At 40.6% G+C, this 13,087-nt stretch overlaps 1 protein-coding gene across 6 annotated transcripts in view; it reads right to left on the reverse strand.

Annotated features, from left to right (window-relative positions):
* AFF4 (ALF transcription elongation factor 4) overlaps positions 1–13,087 on the reverse strand; it is an 88,034-nt gene that overhangs the window by 8,435 nt on the left and 66,512 nt on the right. For all 6 annotated transcript variants that reach the window (XM_085014516.1, XM_021084750.2, XM_003123929.7 and 3 more), the window contains 8 exons: positions 11,984–12,072; positions 10,969–11,209; positions 6,150–6,244; positions 3,798–3,861; positions 3,554–3,690; positions 3,225–3,296; positions 1,714–1,807; positions 866–909 (listed from right to left, as the gene is read on the reverse strand). In XM_085014516.1, the coding sequence (XP_084870642.1) occupies positions 866–909; positions 1,714–1,807; positions 3,225–3,296; positions 3,554–3,690; positions 3,798–3,861; positions 6,150–6,244; positions 10,969–11,209; positions 11,984–12,072 (836 nt within the window). The remainder of the gene's footprint in view (positions 1–865; positions 910–1,713; positions 1,808–3,224; positions 3,297–3,553; positions 3,691–3,797; positions 3,862–6,149; positions 6,245–10,968; positions 11,210–11,983; positions 12,073–13,087) is intronic.

A 13,087-nucleotide genomic window follows, 5' to 3' on the forward strand; every position in this document is an offset into this window, starting at 1 on the left:
GGAAATCAATGCACTACTGGCTCTTCTACACGAAGGCTTTTAAAATTCAAAGACTCTTTTAAACTAGAAGGGTTTCCAGAGAGGTATAATTTCTTCCCCCCCCCTTTTTTTTGGTTCCCAGGCTGTCACATTGGAGCTACAGCCACCCAGGATTCAAGCCCCGTCTGTGACCTACAATACAACTCACGGCAATGCTGGATCCTTAACCCACTGAGCAAGGCCAGGGATCGAACCTGGTATCCTCATGGATACTAGCTGGGTTCGTTAACCGATGAGCCACGATGGGAACTCCTTCCTTTTTTGGTGGGGGTGGGGAGGTGCGCTGGGTCAGCATTAGGACGTTCCCAGGCTAGGGACTGTGCCCGCACCACAGCAGTGACAACGCTGGATCCCTAACATGCTGAGTCACCAGGGAACTCCAAGAAGTGCAATTTCTTTTAAACAAATATTTAGTTCACTCTGTCATTGTGAGTAATCATTTTACCTAGACTCTTTGCTTTAACAAATGGCTGGGGAGTTCCTACCATGGCTCATTGGAAACGAACTTGACCAGTAACCATTAGGAGGCAAGTTTGATCCCTGACCTTGCTCAGTGGGTTAAGGATCCAGCATTGCCGTGAGCTGTGGTGTAGGTCACAGATGTGTCTCAGATCTGGCGTTGCTGTGGCTGTGGCGTAGGCCAGTAGCTATAGCTCTGATTCAACCCCCAGCCTGGGAACTCCCATATGCCACAGGTGTGGCCCTAAAAAGACAAAAAAAAAAAGAAGTTGTCATCTATTTTGGGAAAGTAGCCAAACCCATTCCACATTTGCATAAAAATAAATAAGCCTGTCACATAATATTTTATAGAATAAAATTTGCTCACCTTCCTAAGCCTGGTGATGGCGCTTGAGAATTATTATAGGAATTCTGTGGAGAAAAGAGGATGTATTTGATTAAAACAACACACACTACTTACAAAGTACTAAATACACTGAAAAGCAGTGAGCCAGTACTGCTATCAAGAAACTATAAACTCAAGAAACCAAAACATATGCATGTGTGTTTATGTGTGTGTGTGTACAAATGTGCAATAGAAGTTATTTATTTATTTATTTATGCCATGCCTGAGGGGTATTCTGGAAGAGTGAAAGGAGAGATAAAAAGTAACACTCAGCTGGATAAAGAGGAGGGAAGACGGCAGAGAGAGGTGGGTCAGACTATGTACAAAGGCTGCAGAAAAGAGAAGGTATGTGACCCGTACAGTTTTCCTGGAGCAAAGGCTCAGATAAGGAATGAGACAGAGACAGACACAGACACCTTGAAGGCCTTGCAGGTCAGGGTAAGAAGCTCTGACTTGACCCTGCAGGCCATAGTGAGCTACTAAAGAGTTTAGGCAGACTTATGTAGACCCATCATGAAAAAACATAGGAAGACATTTTAGGAAACTAAGAAAATAGTCCAAAGAAGGATGGTAGTGAAAAAAAAGACCATTGAAAAAGTATAAATTAGGTTTTGTGATAAAATAGGCCACGTCCACTGAAATGTTATTAAGAGCTACTGCAAATGGCTACATAGGTTCTGCAATAGGATATGTGCACATTTTAAAGTTCCCAGATAGCAGCTCCTCCCCTGCTGTGGCAGGGAGAACATGAGGGCATTTCTGGGGTAGGGACAGAAGACTTCACAAATTTTGTCATCTAGGAAATGGATTCTCCTCTTCTGCACATTTACCTTCAGGTGCTCTGTCAGTGTCTTTGAATACTTCAGAGCAGTTTCCTTCTTCAGTTTGAAGAGCCTCAGGTACAGCAGAGACTGGCATCGCAGGCTAAGCAACGGAAAAGGACAGCGTGTTTATCAGGTCAGCAGACTCTGGCTGTAAGTGCACAGACAATTTCTGCATAGTGCAAGAGGACAGGCCTGGCTCATGTGAACAGATCATGGCATGAGGTCAACAACAGAAACCCTTAGGCAAAACCAAACATGCATTCTCAAAGGGGACACACTCTAGGGAGAGGAAGAGAGGGGAAGAGACCTGGCACTGGCCTTCTATTTGTTGATACTCAAATTATCAAAACGTCACCCATGGGACACCAATGCGTCATTATAACATATGGATTAAAAAAAAAATCACTGTGGAACAGAATCTAGATCAAATTATAAACAATCTAAAACAAAAAACTAGGAACTCAACCTCAGTGAGGACTCTGAACATTACAACTCTGATGAAACTCTGATGAAGCCCAACAAGGCTAATCAAGTCCCTGCGTGATCACCAACGCCTACTCTCTCTGGTCTTTAGTGCCTTGACAGAAAGTTTCCAGTTTCTTTCCACTATCCAGCTCTTGCACATGATTCCTCTACCTAAGGACTTAGTCTCCCTACACTTTACTCTTAACCGTTACATAAACTTTCCCTCAAAGTACTTAATTCATAAACATGTGTAGTCATTTGATTACTCTGTCTCCTCACATGAGACACTAGACTTCATGACACATAGGACCGTGTCAGTTGTTTCCGCAGCTATACTCCCAGCTGTTAATAAATACAGTGCCAGGTAAAGTAAACACCCACAACACATGAACTGATAATATCTCTCTGGGAACAAGCAAACAAGACATATTCTTTATTCTGAGCCAGCTAAGTGTTTGCCCCCTCAGGTAAGGTATGTGTACCGTGTAAACAGAGAGAGAGGATACCAAAAGAAGAGCCTGGAAAAGTGATCACTGAAGATAAGGAGAGTTCTAACATCAGTTCCACTCTACTAAGACTTTTGTCAAGAGGGCAAGGGGTCAGAGACCCATGACTAAAATCTTTCAGGAGGAAATTTGAGTTATTTTCTACTCTACACATCAAGAATAGATTTATGGAGTTCCCATCGTGGCGCAGTGGTTAACGAATCCGACTAGGAACCATGAGGTTGCGGGTTTGGTCCCTGCCCTTGCTCAGTGGGTTAAGGATCCAGCGTTGCCGTGAGCTGTGGTGTAGGTTGCAGACGTGGCTCGGATCCCGCGTTGCTGTGGCTCTGGCGTAGGCCGGCAGCTACAGCTCTGATTCGACCCCTAGCCTGGGAACCTCCATATGCCGTGGGAGCAGCCCAAAGAAATAACAAAAAGACAAAAAAAAAAAGAATAGATTTATGACTGAATTATGGAAGGGTGATTCAAGGAAAACTTTAAGAACACAGAAAGCACAATTTATTATGGAATTGCTTTGTCATCTAGCAGAGGGTAAAACACACTTACCAAAGTACTGTGAGTCTTTTATCTGCAGCTGTAGCATCTGGTGCCAAGTAATTCTTTAGCTTCATGGTATACCTGGGAGGTAATGTAAAAAACAAATGACACAAAATATAACACTTCTTCTGTCTTATGACTTCCTTAGTTGTCTAAACATTAGAATCAAACCTAAATAAAGGGAAAAAATACCCATTTGAAGTGCCTAGTTTTCCTTACCCAAGGAAGATAAAGGACTAAGGATCCCCTTTAGCTTTACTGTACAGAATCAGAACATATATAATACATTCCCAGAAAAAAATACTATTGCCAATGATGTGGTAAGTTTTCCCACTTACTTGATGAGCTCCACTGTCTCGGAATACATAAGGAATGGGGATTTGGATTCCTGAGCATTTTTCTCTAATGCATTCCCACATTCAATGAAAGATACCACAGCATCAAGATAGTATACAGCTTTCTCAAACCTATCAGACTGAAGAAAAGAGAAGTAATGAGAGCTACACTGATGTACTATGGGAACAAACAACAAGATTTACGTTAATTTGATTAACTATATAAATGTGAGAATTATTTACATACCAATGCATCTGCATTGTGCTTCAGTTTTTTTGCTTCTTGCAAATAATGGTCTGCTGAATAATTTCTGCAATGTAAATTTTCATTATAAATAAAATGTTAAGTATTTCAAATAAGACAATACTAGTTTATTTTAGTCTCTAATATACCTCGACTTTCATGGTTTCAAGTAAAAAAAATGAGTTATTACTAAACATTCGATTCAGTTTTTTCTTTTTTTTTCTTTTTGCTTTTTAGAGCCGCACCAGTGGCATATGGAGGTTCCCAGGCTAGGGGTTGAAGTGGAGCTGTAGCTGCTGGCCTAGGCCACAGCCACAGCAACGCAGGACCCAGGCCTTGTCTGTGACCTACGCCACAGCTCATGGCAACGCCAGATCCTTAACCTGCTGAGCAAGGCCCAGGATGGAACCTGAGTCCTCCTGGATGCTACTCAGATTCGTTAACCACTGAGCCACGGTGGGAACTCCCAGTTTTTTCTGATGAATGTTTATATTGGATTAAGAACACATACTGGGAGTTCCCTTTGTGGCGCAGCGGTTAATGAATCTGACTAGGAACCGTGAAGTTGCAGGTTCAATCCCTGGCCTTGCTCAGTGGGTTAAGGATCTGGCGTTGCTGTGAGCTGTGGTGTAGGTTGCAGATGTGGCTCGGATCCTGCGTTGCTGTGGCTCTGGCATAGGCTGGCGGCTACAGCTCCGATTTGACCCCTAGCCTGGGAACCTCCATACGCCGTGGGAACGGCCTAAGAAATGGCAAGAAGACAAAAAAAAAAAAAAAAAAGAACATCTATTATTTTGAGCAACTTGGAATGTTTTCTACTTAGGCAAATAGAAATCAAACTCCCTAGTATTAAGTGCAGTTTTACCCAAGTTGTTTAAAAGATTTAGAATAAATAAAATGTGGGTAGGAAAATAACCTTTTATCAAAATGAAGGGGAAAAACCCACACTGCTCTTTATTATTTCTTATTTTAAGAAAAACATTTCTTGTTTATTTTTTGGCTGTACTTGCAGCATGCTGAAGTTCTAGGGCCAGGGATCCAACAGGCGCCAAAGCAGTAACACCACCAGATCCTTACCCTACTGAGCCACCAGGGAACTTCAGAAAACTTTTTGCTATTTGCCTTTAGGGCCGCACCTGTGGTATATGCAAGTTTTCAGGCTATGAGTCCAATCGGAGCTGCAGCTGCCAGCCTGCACCACAGCCACAGCCACACAGGGTCCGAGCCACATCTGCACCCTACACCACAGCTCATGCCGAAATGCCAGATAGATCATTACCCCACTGAGAGAGGCCAGAGATAGAAACCACATCCTCATAGATACTAGTCGGGTTCATAACCTGCGAGCCACAATGAGAACTCCCACAAGGCTCCTATTTTAAGTAGTAAAGCCAGCATCAGTAAGATTCTACTGGAAGGTACATTATTTACATTCCCAATGACAATAATGGAGTTAAGTCAAAGGAGCAATACTTGGGCTAGTGGGAGCCTTTCAAATTAAAATCTAAATATTATGTGGTCACAACACAATGAGTTCTTCTGGTCACTGACAGAAACTAAAATGAATTTATTATACGTTGACTGGAGTGATTTCTTTTTTTTTTCTTTTTTTTTGGCCACAATGTGCAGCAGCTTGATGTGTAATCTCTGTTCCCAGACTGGGGACTGAACCTAGGCCACAGCCAGTGAAAATGCTAAGTCCTAACCATTAGACTACCAGGGAACTCCCTAGAATGATTTCTTTCTTTCTTTTTTTTTTTGTCTTTTTAGGGCCCCACATGTGGTATATGGAAGTTCTCAGGCTAGGAGGTGAATTGAAGCTGCAGCTGCTGGCCTAGACCCCAGTCACAGCAATGTGAGATCCTAGTGGCGTCTGCGACCTACACCACAGTTCATGGCAACACCGGATACTTAACTCACTCCCACTGAGCAGGGCCAGGGACGAACTCGTATCCTCATGGATACTTGTTGGGTGTGTTACCGATGAGCCAAAACAGGAACTCCAGGAACGGTTTTTTGAATGCATAAAAATCATATTTAGGAGTTCCCATCATGGTGCAGTGGTTAACCAATCTGACTAGGAACCATGAGGTTGCGGGTTCGATCCCTGCCCTTGCTCAGTGGGTTAACGATCCGGCGTTGCCCTGAGCTGTGGCGTAGGTCGCAGACACGGCTTGGATACCTTGTTGCTGTGGCTCTGGCGTAGGCCGGAGGTTACAGCTCCGATTGGACCCCTAGCCTGGGAACCTCCATATGCTGCAGGAGCGGCCCAAGAAATGGCAAAAAGACCAAAACAAATAAGTAAATAAATAAATAAAATTAAAAAAAAAAAAAAAAAAACCATATTTATCTCACCTGTCGTCAAAGGCAAGCTTCGTTCTCCGAGGCTTAGAAGCATCAGGAGTTGGTGTAGATGGAGGGCAGTTAGAAGAGCTATTTGGAGCCTTTTCCTGACCAAAAAAAAAAAAAACAGATACAATTTTGAGATTCAAATTAAGCTAAAAGTTATTTCTTGAGCCACTGGTTAAAAAGCAAACAAAATCCCACTGCCTTTGGTACTTATATTTTCTTGTTATAAAATTTTCAAATGTAAATGCCCTTTTTCACAGAACAAGCCCATTTTATATAACCACAGATATTCTTTATAATATTAGATGTCTATTATGTGCCAGGCACTAACTGTGGCACTTGTTAAAACATAAGGAAGACACAAACCTAATATCAATAGAGCAGTACCGCTTAAGATAAAATTTACTACTAATTCCTGGTTAAATGAAAACAATAGTAGCTAACATTTACTATGTGCTTACTACTTACCAGGCACGAAGTTAACCAAGTAGTTATTAATCCTTCAATAACCCTATGAAATATGTACTGCTAATAGGACAGAATAAAAAGTCTCAAGGAGGTTGAGTTACTAGCCCAAGTTCAAACGGGTTTTAGAGGTATTCCTGGAATTTGGGCTTTAAGCCCAGAAGTCAGATTTCAAAGCCTAGCAACCATCTTAAACATTTATTTATTTATCTATTTATTTATATATTTTTAGGGCTGCACCCATGGCATGTGGAAGTTCCCAGGCTAGGGGTCGAACTGGAGCTGCAGCTGCCGGCCTACGTCACAGCCACAGCAGTGCCAGATCCGAGCCGCATCTTCCACCTACATCACAGTTCACGGCAATGCCAGATCCCTTAACCCACTGAGTGGAGCCAGAGATTGAACCCTCGTCCTCATGGATATTAGTCGGGTTCTTAAGCCACTGAGCCACAACGGCAACTCCTACTTTCTTAAACTTTTTCTGCTGGCTATCAACACGTCTCCTAACAATGAGGACTTTTATGCAAGGGCTATGCCCCTTTCTCCAAACTGCTTTTTCATCCAGCTCTCTGTTTAATAAACCAGATTCACATTTTTCCATAATAAAATACCACAAATAAATAAATTTATCCTATAAAATGCACAAATGCCTCAACATTAGAAAACTCAAAAATGTGTATTTTATTACTTCTGCTTAAACTATACTTAAAAGAAAGAAACTATGTAACCATTTTTTTCTGTTTGTGTAAGAGCCCTTCAGTTCCACCCATCAATGTTTCCTTTAAGAATGGAAATAAAAGTCCTGAGATCTGAGAACATACTAAGCTCTTTATGGTACAGTTTGTGTGTTTGCGAGATGTCATCCCAAATATTGCTGTAATCTAACATTACTTGGACGCCTCCCCTCTAAGTTCTATAAACTTATCTCTAAGTGCCCATGTTTAAATTTACTGAAGGAAAACTGAAGTTTCTGGAAATAAAGAAAAATTACCACATGTGGTAAAGAGAAGATAAATATAGATTTCCTCCGGTGATAATTTTCAACATATATATATATATATATATATATATATACACACACACACATATGCAACTGTTATGTTGTATACATGAAACTAATGTAAATATTATACATCGAGTATAGCTCCATTAAAAAAAAACCTGGCTGAACATCTCTCAGCAAATAGGACAAACTGACAAAATATCAATCAGCATACAGAAGGTATGAAAACATGATTAATCCAAAAGAATTATGTAGATTCTTGTCCCTATCATGCAGAAGACACATTCTTTCCAAATACAGACCATTATAAAAATCTACTATATACTATACTGTTTTATAAAGTAACTCTTAACAAAAAGATTGCTACCTGCAGGCCACTTTCTGGCCCCGATGTGACTAAGATAGAAGTACTAACCAAAAATCAACCAGAAAATGTTTGTTTGGAAACTGAGCAACACATTTTTTTTTCCTGGGCTGTGACCACAGCATATGAAACTTCCTAGGCCAGGGATCGAACGTGTGTCACAGCAGAGACCCAAGCTGCTACAGTGACAATGCTGGATTCTTAAGCTGCTGTACCACATGGGAACGCCAAGTAAAACATTTTTAACTAACCTATGGGTCAAAGATAAAAATCACAAAGGAAATTAAAAAACACTTTAAACTGAGTTATAAAATAATTATATACACCAAATCTTGGTGATGCAGTTAAAGCAGTATTTAGAGGAAAATACATAGTCTAACTGCTTTATTTTAGAGAAAGAAAAAAAAGGCTTAAGTCTAATTTTTAAAAAATTTGCAATCTATGGAATGGGCGAAAATAGCTGCAAACAGTGCAACCAACAAGGGCCTCATCTCCAAAATATAAAAATGACTCATACAACTCAACAACAAAAAAACAAACAACTCAATTGAAAAATGGGTGGAAGACCTAAATAGACATTTCTCCAAAGACATATAGATGGCCAGTATACACATGAAAAGATGCTCAACATCATTAATTATTACAGAAATGAAAATCAAAACTACAATGAGGTACTACCCCACACTGGTCAGAATGGCTATCACTAATAAGTCTACAAATAACAAATGCTGGAGAGAGTGTGGAGAAAAGGGAACCCTCCTACACTGTTGGTGGGAATGTGAATTGGTACAACCACTATGGAGAACAGTATGGAGGTTCCAACTACCATATGACCTAGCAACCCCACTCCTGGGCATATATCTGGACAAAACTATAATTCAAAAAGATACAAGCACCCCTATGTTTATTGTAGCACTATTTACAACAGCTTAAATGTTCAACGACAGATGAATAGATTAAGAAGACTGGTACATATACATGATGAAATACTACTCAGCCATAAAAAGAACAAAATAATGCCCTTTGCAGAAACATGGATACAACTGAGATTCTCATACTAAGTGAAGTCAGAAAGAGAAAGACAAATACCACTGCTACTATTTCTATGTGTCACCTAAAATATGACACCAATGAACTTATCTATAAAAGGGAAATAGACTCACAGACATGAGAATGGACTTGGGGTTGCTGAGGGGTGGGGGAAGGGAGTGGGATAGACTGGGAGTGTAGGGTTAGTAGATGCAAACTATTACATTTAGAATGGATAAGCAATGAGGACCTACTGGATAGCACAGGGAACTATATGCAATCTCTTGTGATAGAACGTGATGGAACACAATATAAGAAAGGTAAAGTACAGGAGTTCCCATTGTGGCTAAGTGGGTTAAGGATCTGGCATTGCTGCAAGCTGTAGCACAGATCAGAGATGTGGCTTGCATGCTTTGGCTGTGGTGTAGGCTGGAGGCTGCAGCTCAGATTTCCATATGTAGTGGGTGAGGCCCTAAAAGGACACATACACACAAAAGATGGATAAATAACAAGGGATGTTATTTATGGAAATAAATTTCCCGGGCTGGAAAAAGTGTTCTCTGGGGAACAAAAACTCTTTAGATGGCAGTTCCCATAGGGGCTCAGTGGGTTAAGAACCTGACTAGTATTCATGAGGAAGCCAGTTCAATCCCTGGCCTCCCTCAGTGGGTTAAGGATCAAATGTTGCTGTGAGCTGTGGTGTAGGTCACAGATAGAGCTAAGATCAAGCACTGCTGTGGCTGTGGCACAGGTTGGCAGCTGCAGCTCTGATTTGACCCCTAGCCTGGGAACCTCCATATACTGCTAGTAGAGCCCTAAAATAAGACCCCCCCCCAACAAAGGAAAGCATATATATGTATGACTGGGCCACTTCGCTGTACAGTAGAAGTTGGCACATTGTAAATCAACTAAACTTTAATTAAAAAAAAACTTGCACTAATTATCTATCTTTAAAAGTTAATAAACAGAAGAGCAAAACAAACAAAAAGAAGTAAGAAAGGAAATTACAGAGTACAAATTAATGAAATAGAAAACAAAAATGGAAGCTCTCCAGTGTTGTCACTGCAGCAGCCTGGGTTGCTGTTGTGGTGCAAGTTTGATCCCTGGCACGGGAAATTTCACAAGCTGTGGGTGTGGCAAAAAAGAAAAGAAAAACTACAGAGAATCAAAACAAAGAAGGGCTGTTTTTTGAAAAGAAAAAATGATAAGCCTCATGAAGCTGATCATGGGGAAAAAAAGAAAGATGGCTCTTAAAACAAGAGGATCACAAGTAGCAGTATTATACATATTCAAAACATGAGATTATAATAAACAAAAATTATGCTAACATACCTCAAAAATTTGATATAAGCAAACAAAATAAAATAAATAAAACAAAATAAAAATTACATATAATTTTGGTTTTTCATAGTATCTAATTTTTCTTTAGTCGATAGAAGGAACAGCATATTTCCTAAGTGAATTATACATTTCCTCTTTAATAAACCCACATATACTTGCCAAGGTTCCCAGTCAGGGGTCGAATAGGAGCTGCAGCCGCTGGCCTACACCACAGCCACAGCAACACTAGATCTGAGCCATGTCTGTGACCTACACCACAGCTCACAGCAATGCAAATAATGTGGAAAACAAATGCAGGCTGAGAGCCTAGAGTACAGCTTTGAGAAGGCTTCTCTGATCTAATTCGCCACCAACAAACATTAAGAATATTCCCTTACATTAGGATCATACTCTCGAAATAATTCCAATGCTAGTTCAGCTAAAGAAAATTTTTTTTCTTCTTCACAAAGCCAAGTAGTTGTTCCATCCCTTTATGTAGTGTAGAATCTAATAAAAGTGCACAAGTCTATAAAATTAATGAGATGTTTACAAAATTTTCAAAGCACAAAATTTCTCTGTCGACTTGGAGAAGTCGCATGGCAGGGAGATTGATTTTCGAAAGACTCAGGCCCCCAACACCTTACCTTGACCTCCTTAGAGCTACTGGAAGTCTTCCCCTCAGTCCTCTTCTGCTTTGATGTGGAGGAACTGCTTTTGCTGCTGCCACTATTCTCCTTGTTGCTGTTATTACTTGACTTTAAGGAAGAAGATTGACTAATAGTCCTCTTCCGAGAGCCATGCTCTGTTTTTGGATCTTTTGAAGAAACAGGCCCAGCCGGAGAAGGCAACAAATCTTTTTCTTTTGCAGTACTCTGTTTAGATGACCTGCCAAACCAAACAAATACCCTCATTTCTCCACACAGTCATACACAGAGTGATGGATTTTTTTCCTATCTGATTTTGACTGCTTTCGAGACAAATTTATTTCTATTTGATTACTAGAAAACATGATTTCTGCAAAACAAAATAAAACTGTAAATTCACAAGGGCAGACATCATGTCTGCTGTTTCTCCCCCATGGCCCTATACCCAGTGCCTAAAGCTTGGCCTACCACAAAAGAAGTAGTCAATAAATATTGGTTAAATAAATGAACAACAAGAGTGCCTGCTGCAGAGCAATGGGATTGGCCAAGTCTCTAGAGCGCTGGGGCAAAGGTTCGATCCCCAACCTAGCTCAGTGGGTTAAAGGATCCTGCATGGCTGCAACTGAAGCTTGGATCTGATCCCTGGCCTGGCAACTCCATATGCTGCAGGGCAGCCAAAAAAAAAAGAAAGAACAAGATGAATGGTGAATGAAGATATTAGTGCTCACAGGTCTCCTGCAAGTTATCAAGTTATACACAAGCTTATCAATGAGGCTGAAAGTGGTAAAGGTTTACTTTTAATTCTTCTCCTATTCCACTAAAAAAAAAGACAGGAAGAAGTGACTGAGTCTTAAACACTTTCCATTTCAATCAGCTAAAAGCAAAACCTCCTACTATTTGGTATATGTTTGTATATAGATGTATATGACATGTTTACTAAAAGGAATATTTTAAGAGCACATTAGAGAGCACCCAATAAAAAATGACACACATGCAACATGCTTTGCATACGTACTCTTTGCTGCTGGGTGGCTTGTGGCCTGCTGAATTCTTGTCCTCTGTTTTGGGTTTCTTGCTCTCATTGGCTCGGTTATCATCTTCATTCTGGATGAGAAACAGAAGAAAGAAGCTGATTTTTATTTATCTAATTCCAGCACCAATCACCCTCAACTTCAGAAAGAAGATAAAATGCGAAGTGACAGAATTCATTTAAACAATGTTCAAGCAAGTTTTAAGTCTGAGAGGGACTGTCCCTTTTTTTTGGCCTCCTTTTTTGCCCCTGCATCCACAGCATACAGAAATTTCAGGGCCAGGGATTAAATCTGAGCCAGAGCTGTGACCTATGTCACACAGCTCCAGCAATGCCAGATTCTTAACCTACTGTGCTGGGGATCGAACTGGTGCCTCTACAGAGACAAGCTGGATCATTAACCCGCTTGACTACAGCGGGAACTGGGAGGCTCCTACTTTAGATTAAAAGCTGAAAAACTGAAATAATCTTTTAAATGACATCTTTTCAGCCTAATGACTGAGGGAGAGATGAGATTATAACTAAGATATAATTCACATACCATAAAATTTCCTATTAATTTATTTATTGCTTTTTTAGGGCTATTAACTGCAGCATATGGAAGTTCTCAGGCTAGGGGTTGAACTGGAACTGTAGCTGCCAGCCTACACCACAGCTCACGGCAATGCTGGGTCCCTGAAACTCAGGATCAGGCCGTATCTGTGACCTACATCACAGATCATGGCAATGACAGGTCCGTGACCAACTGAGCAAGCCCAGGGATCGAACCTGCATCCTCATGGTGCTAGTCAGATTCGTTTCTGCTGAGCCACAATGGGAACTCCTAGGGTGATATTTTTCAGGTTCATCTATGTTGTAAGATTTATCAGTACTTTCTTTTTATGGAGGAATATATTCCACTGTATGGATATACCACATTTTATTTATCCATTCATCAATTGAGTTGTCTCTACTTTTCAAGCATGGGTTTTTGTTTGGATGTGTTTTCATTCTTTCTGGGTATATACCTAGGAGTGAACTGCTAGATCATAAGGTAATAGTGTGTGTGTGTTTGCTTTTTAGGGCCACACCTGCGACACATGGAGGTTT

The sequence above is a fragment of the Sus scrofa genome, chromosome 2 (assembly GCF_054392235.1).
Source record: "Sus scrofa isolate SSC_HxYL_T2T_F1_AM1 chromosome 2, Sscrofa_HxYL_maternal_Yorkshire_Landrace_v2.0, whole genome shotgun sequence".
Taxonomy (NCBI): domain Eukaryota; kingdom Metazoa; phylum Chordata; class Mammalia; order Artiodactyla; family Suidae; genus Sus; species Sus scrofa.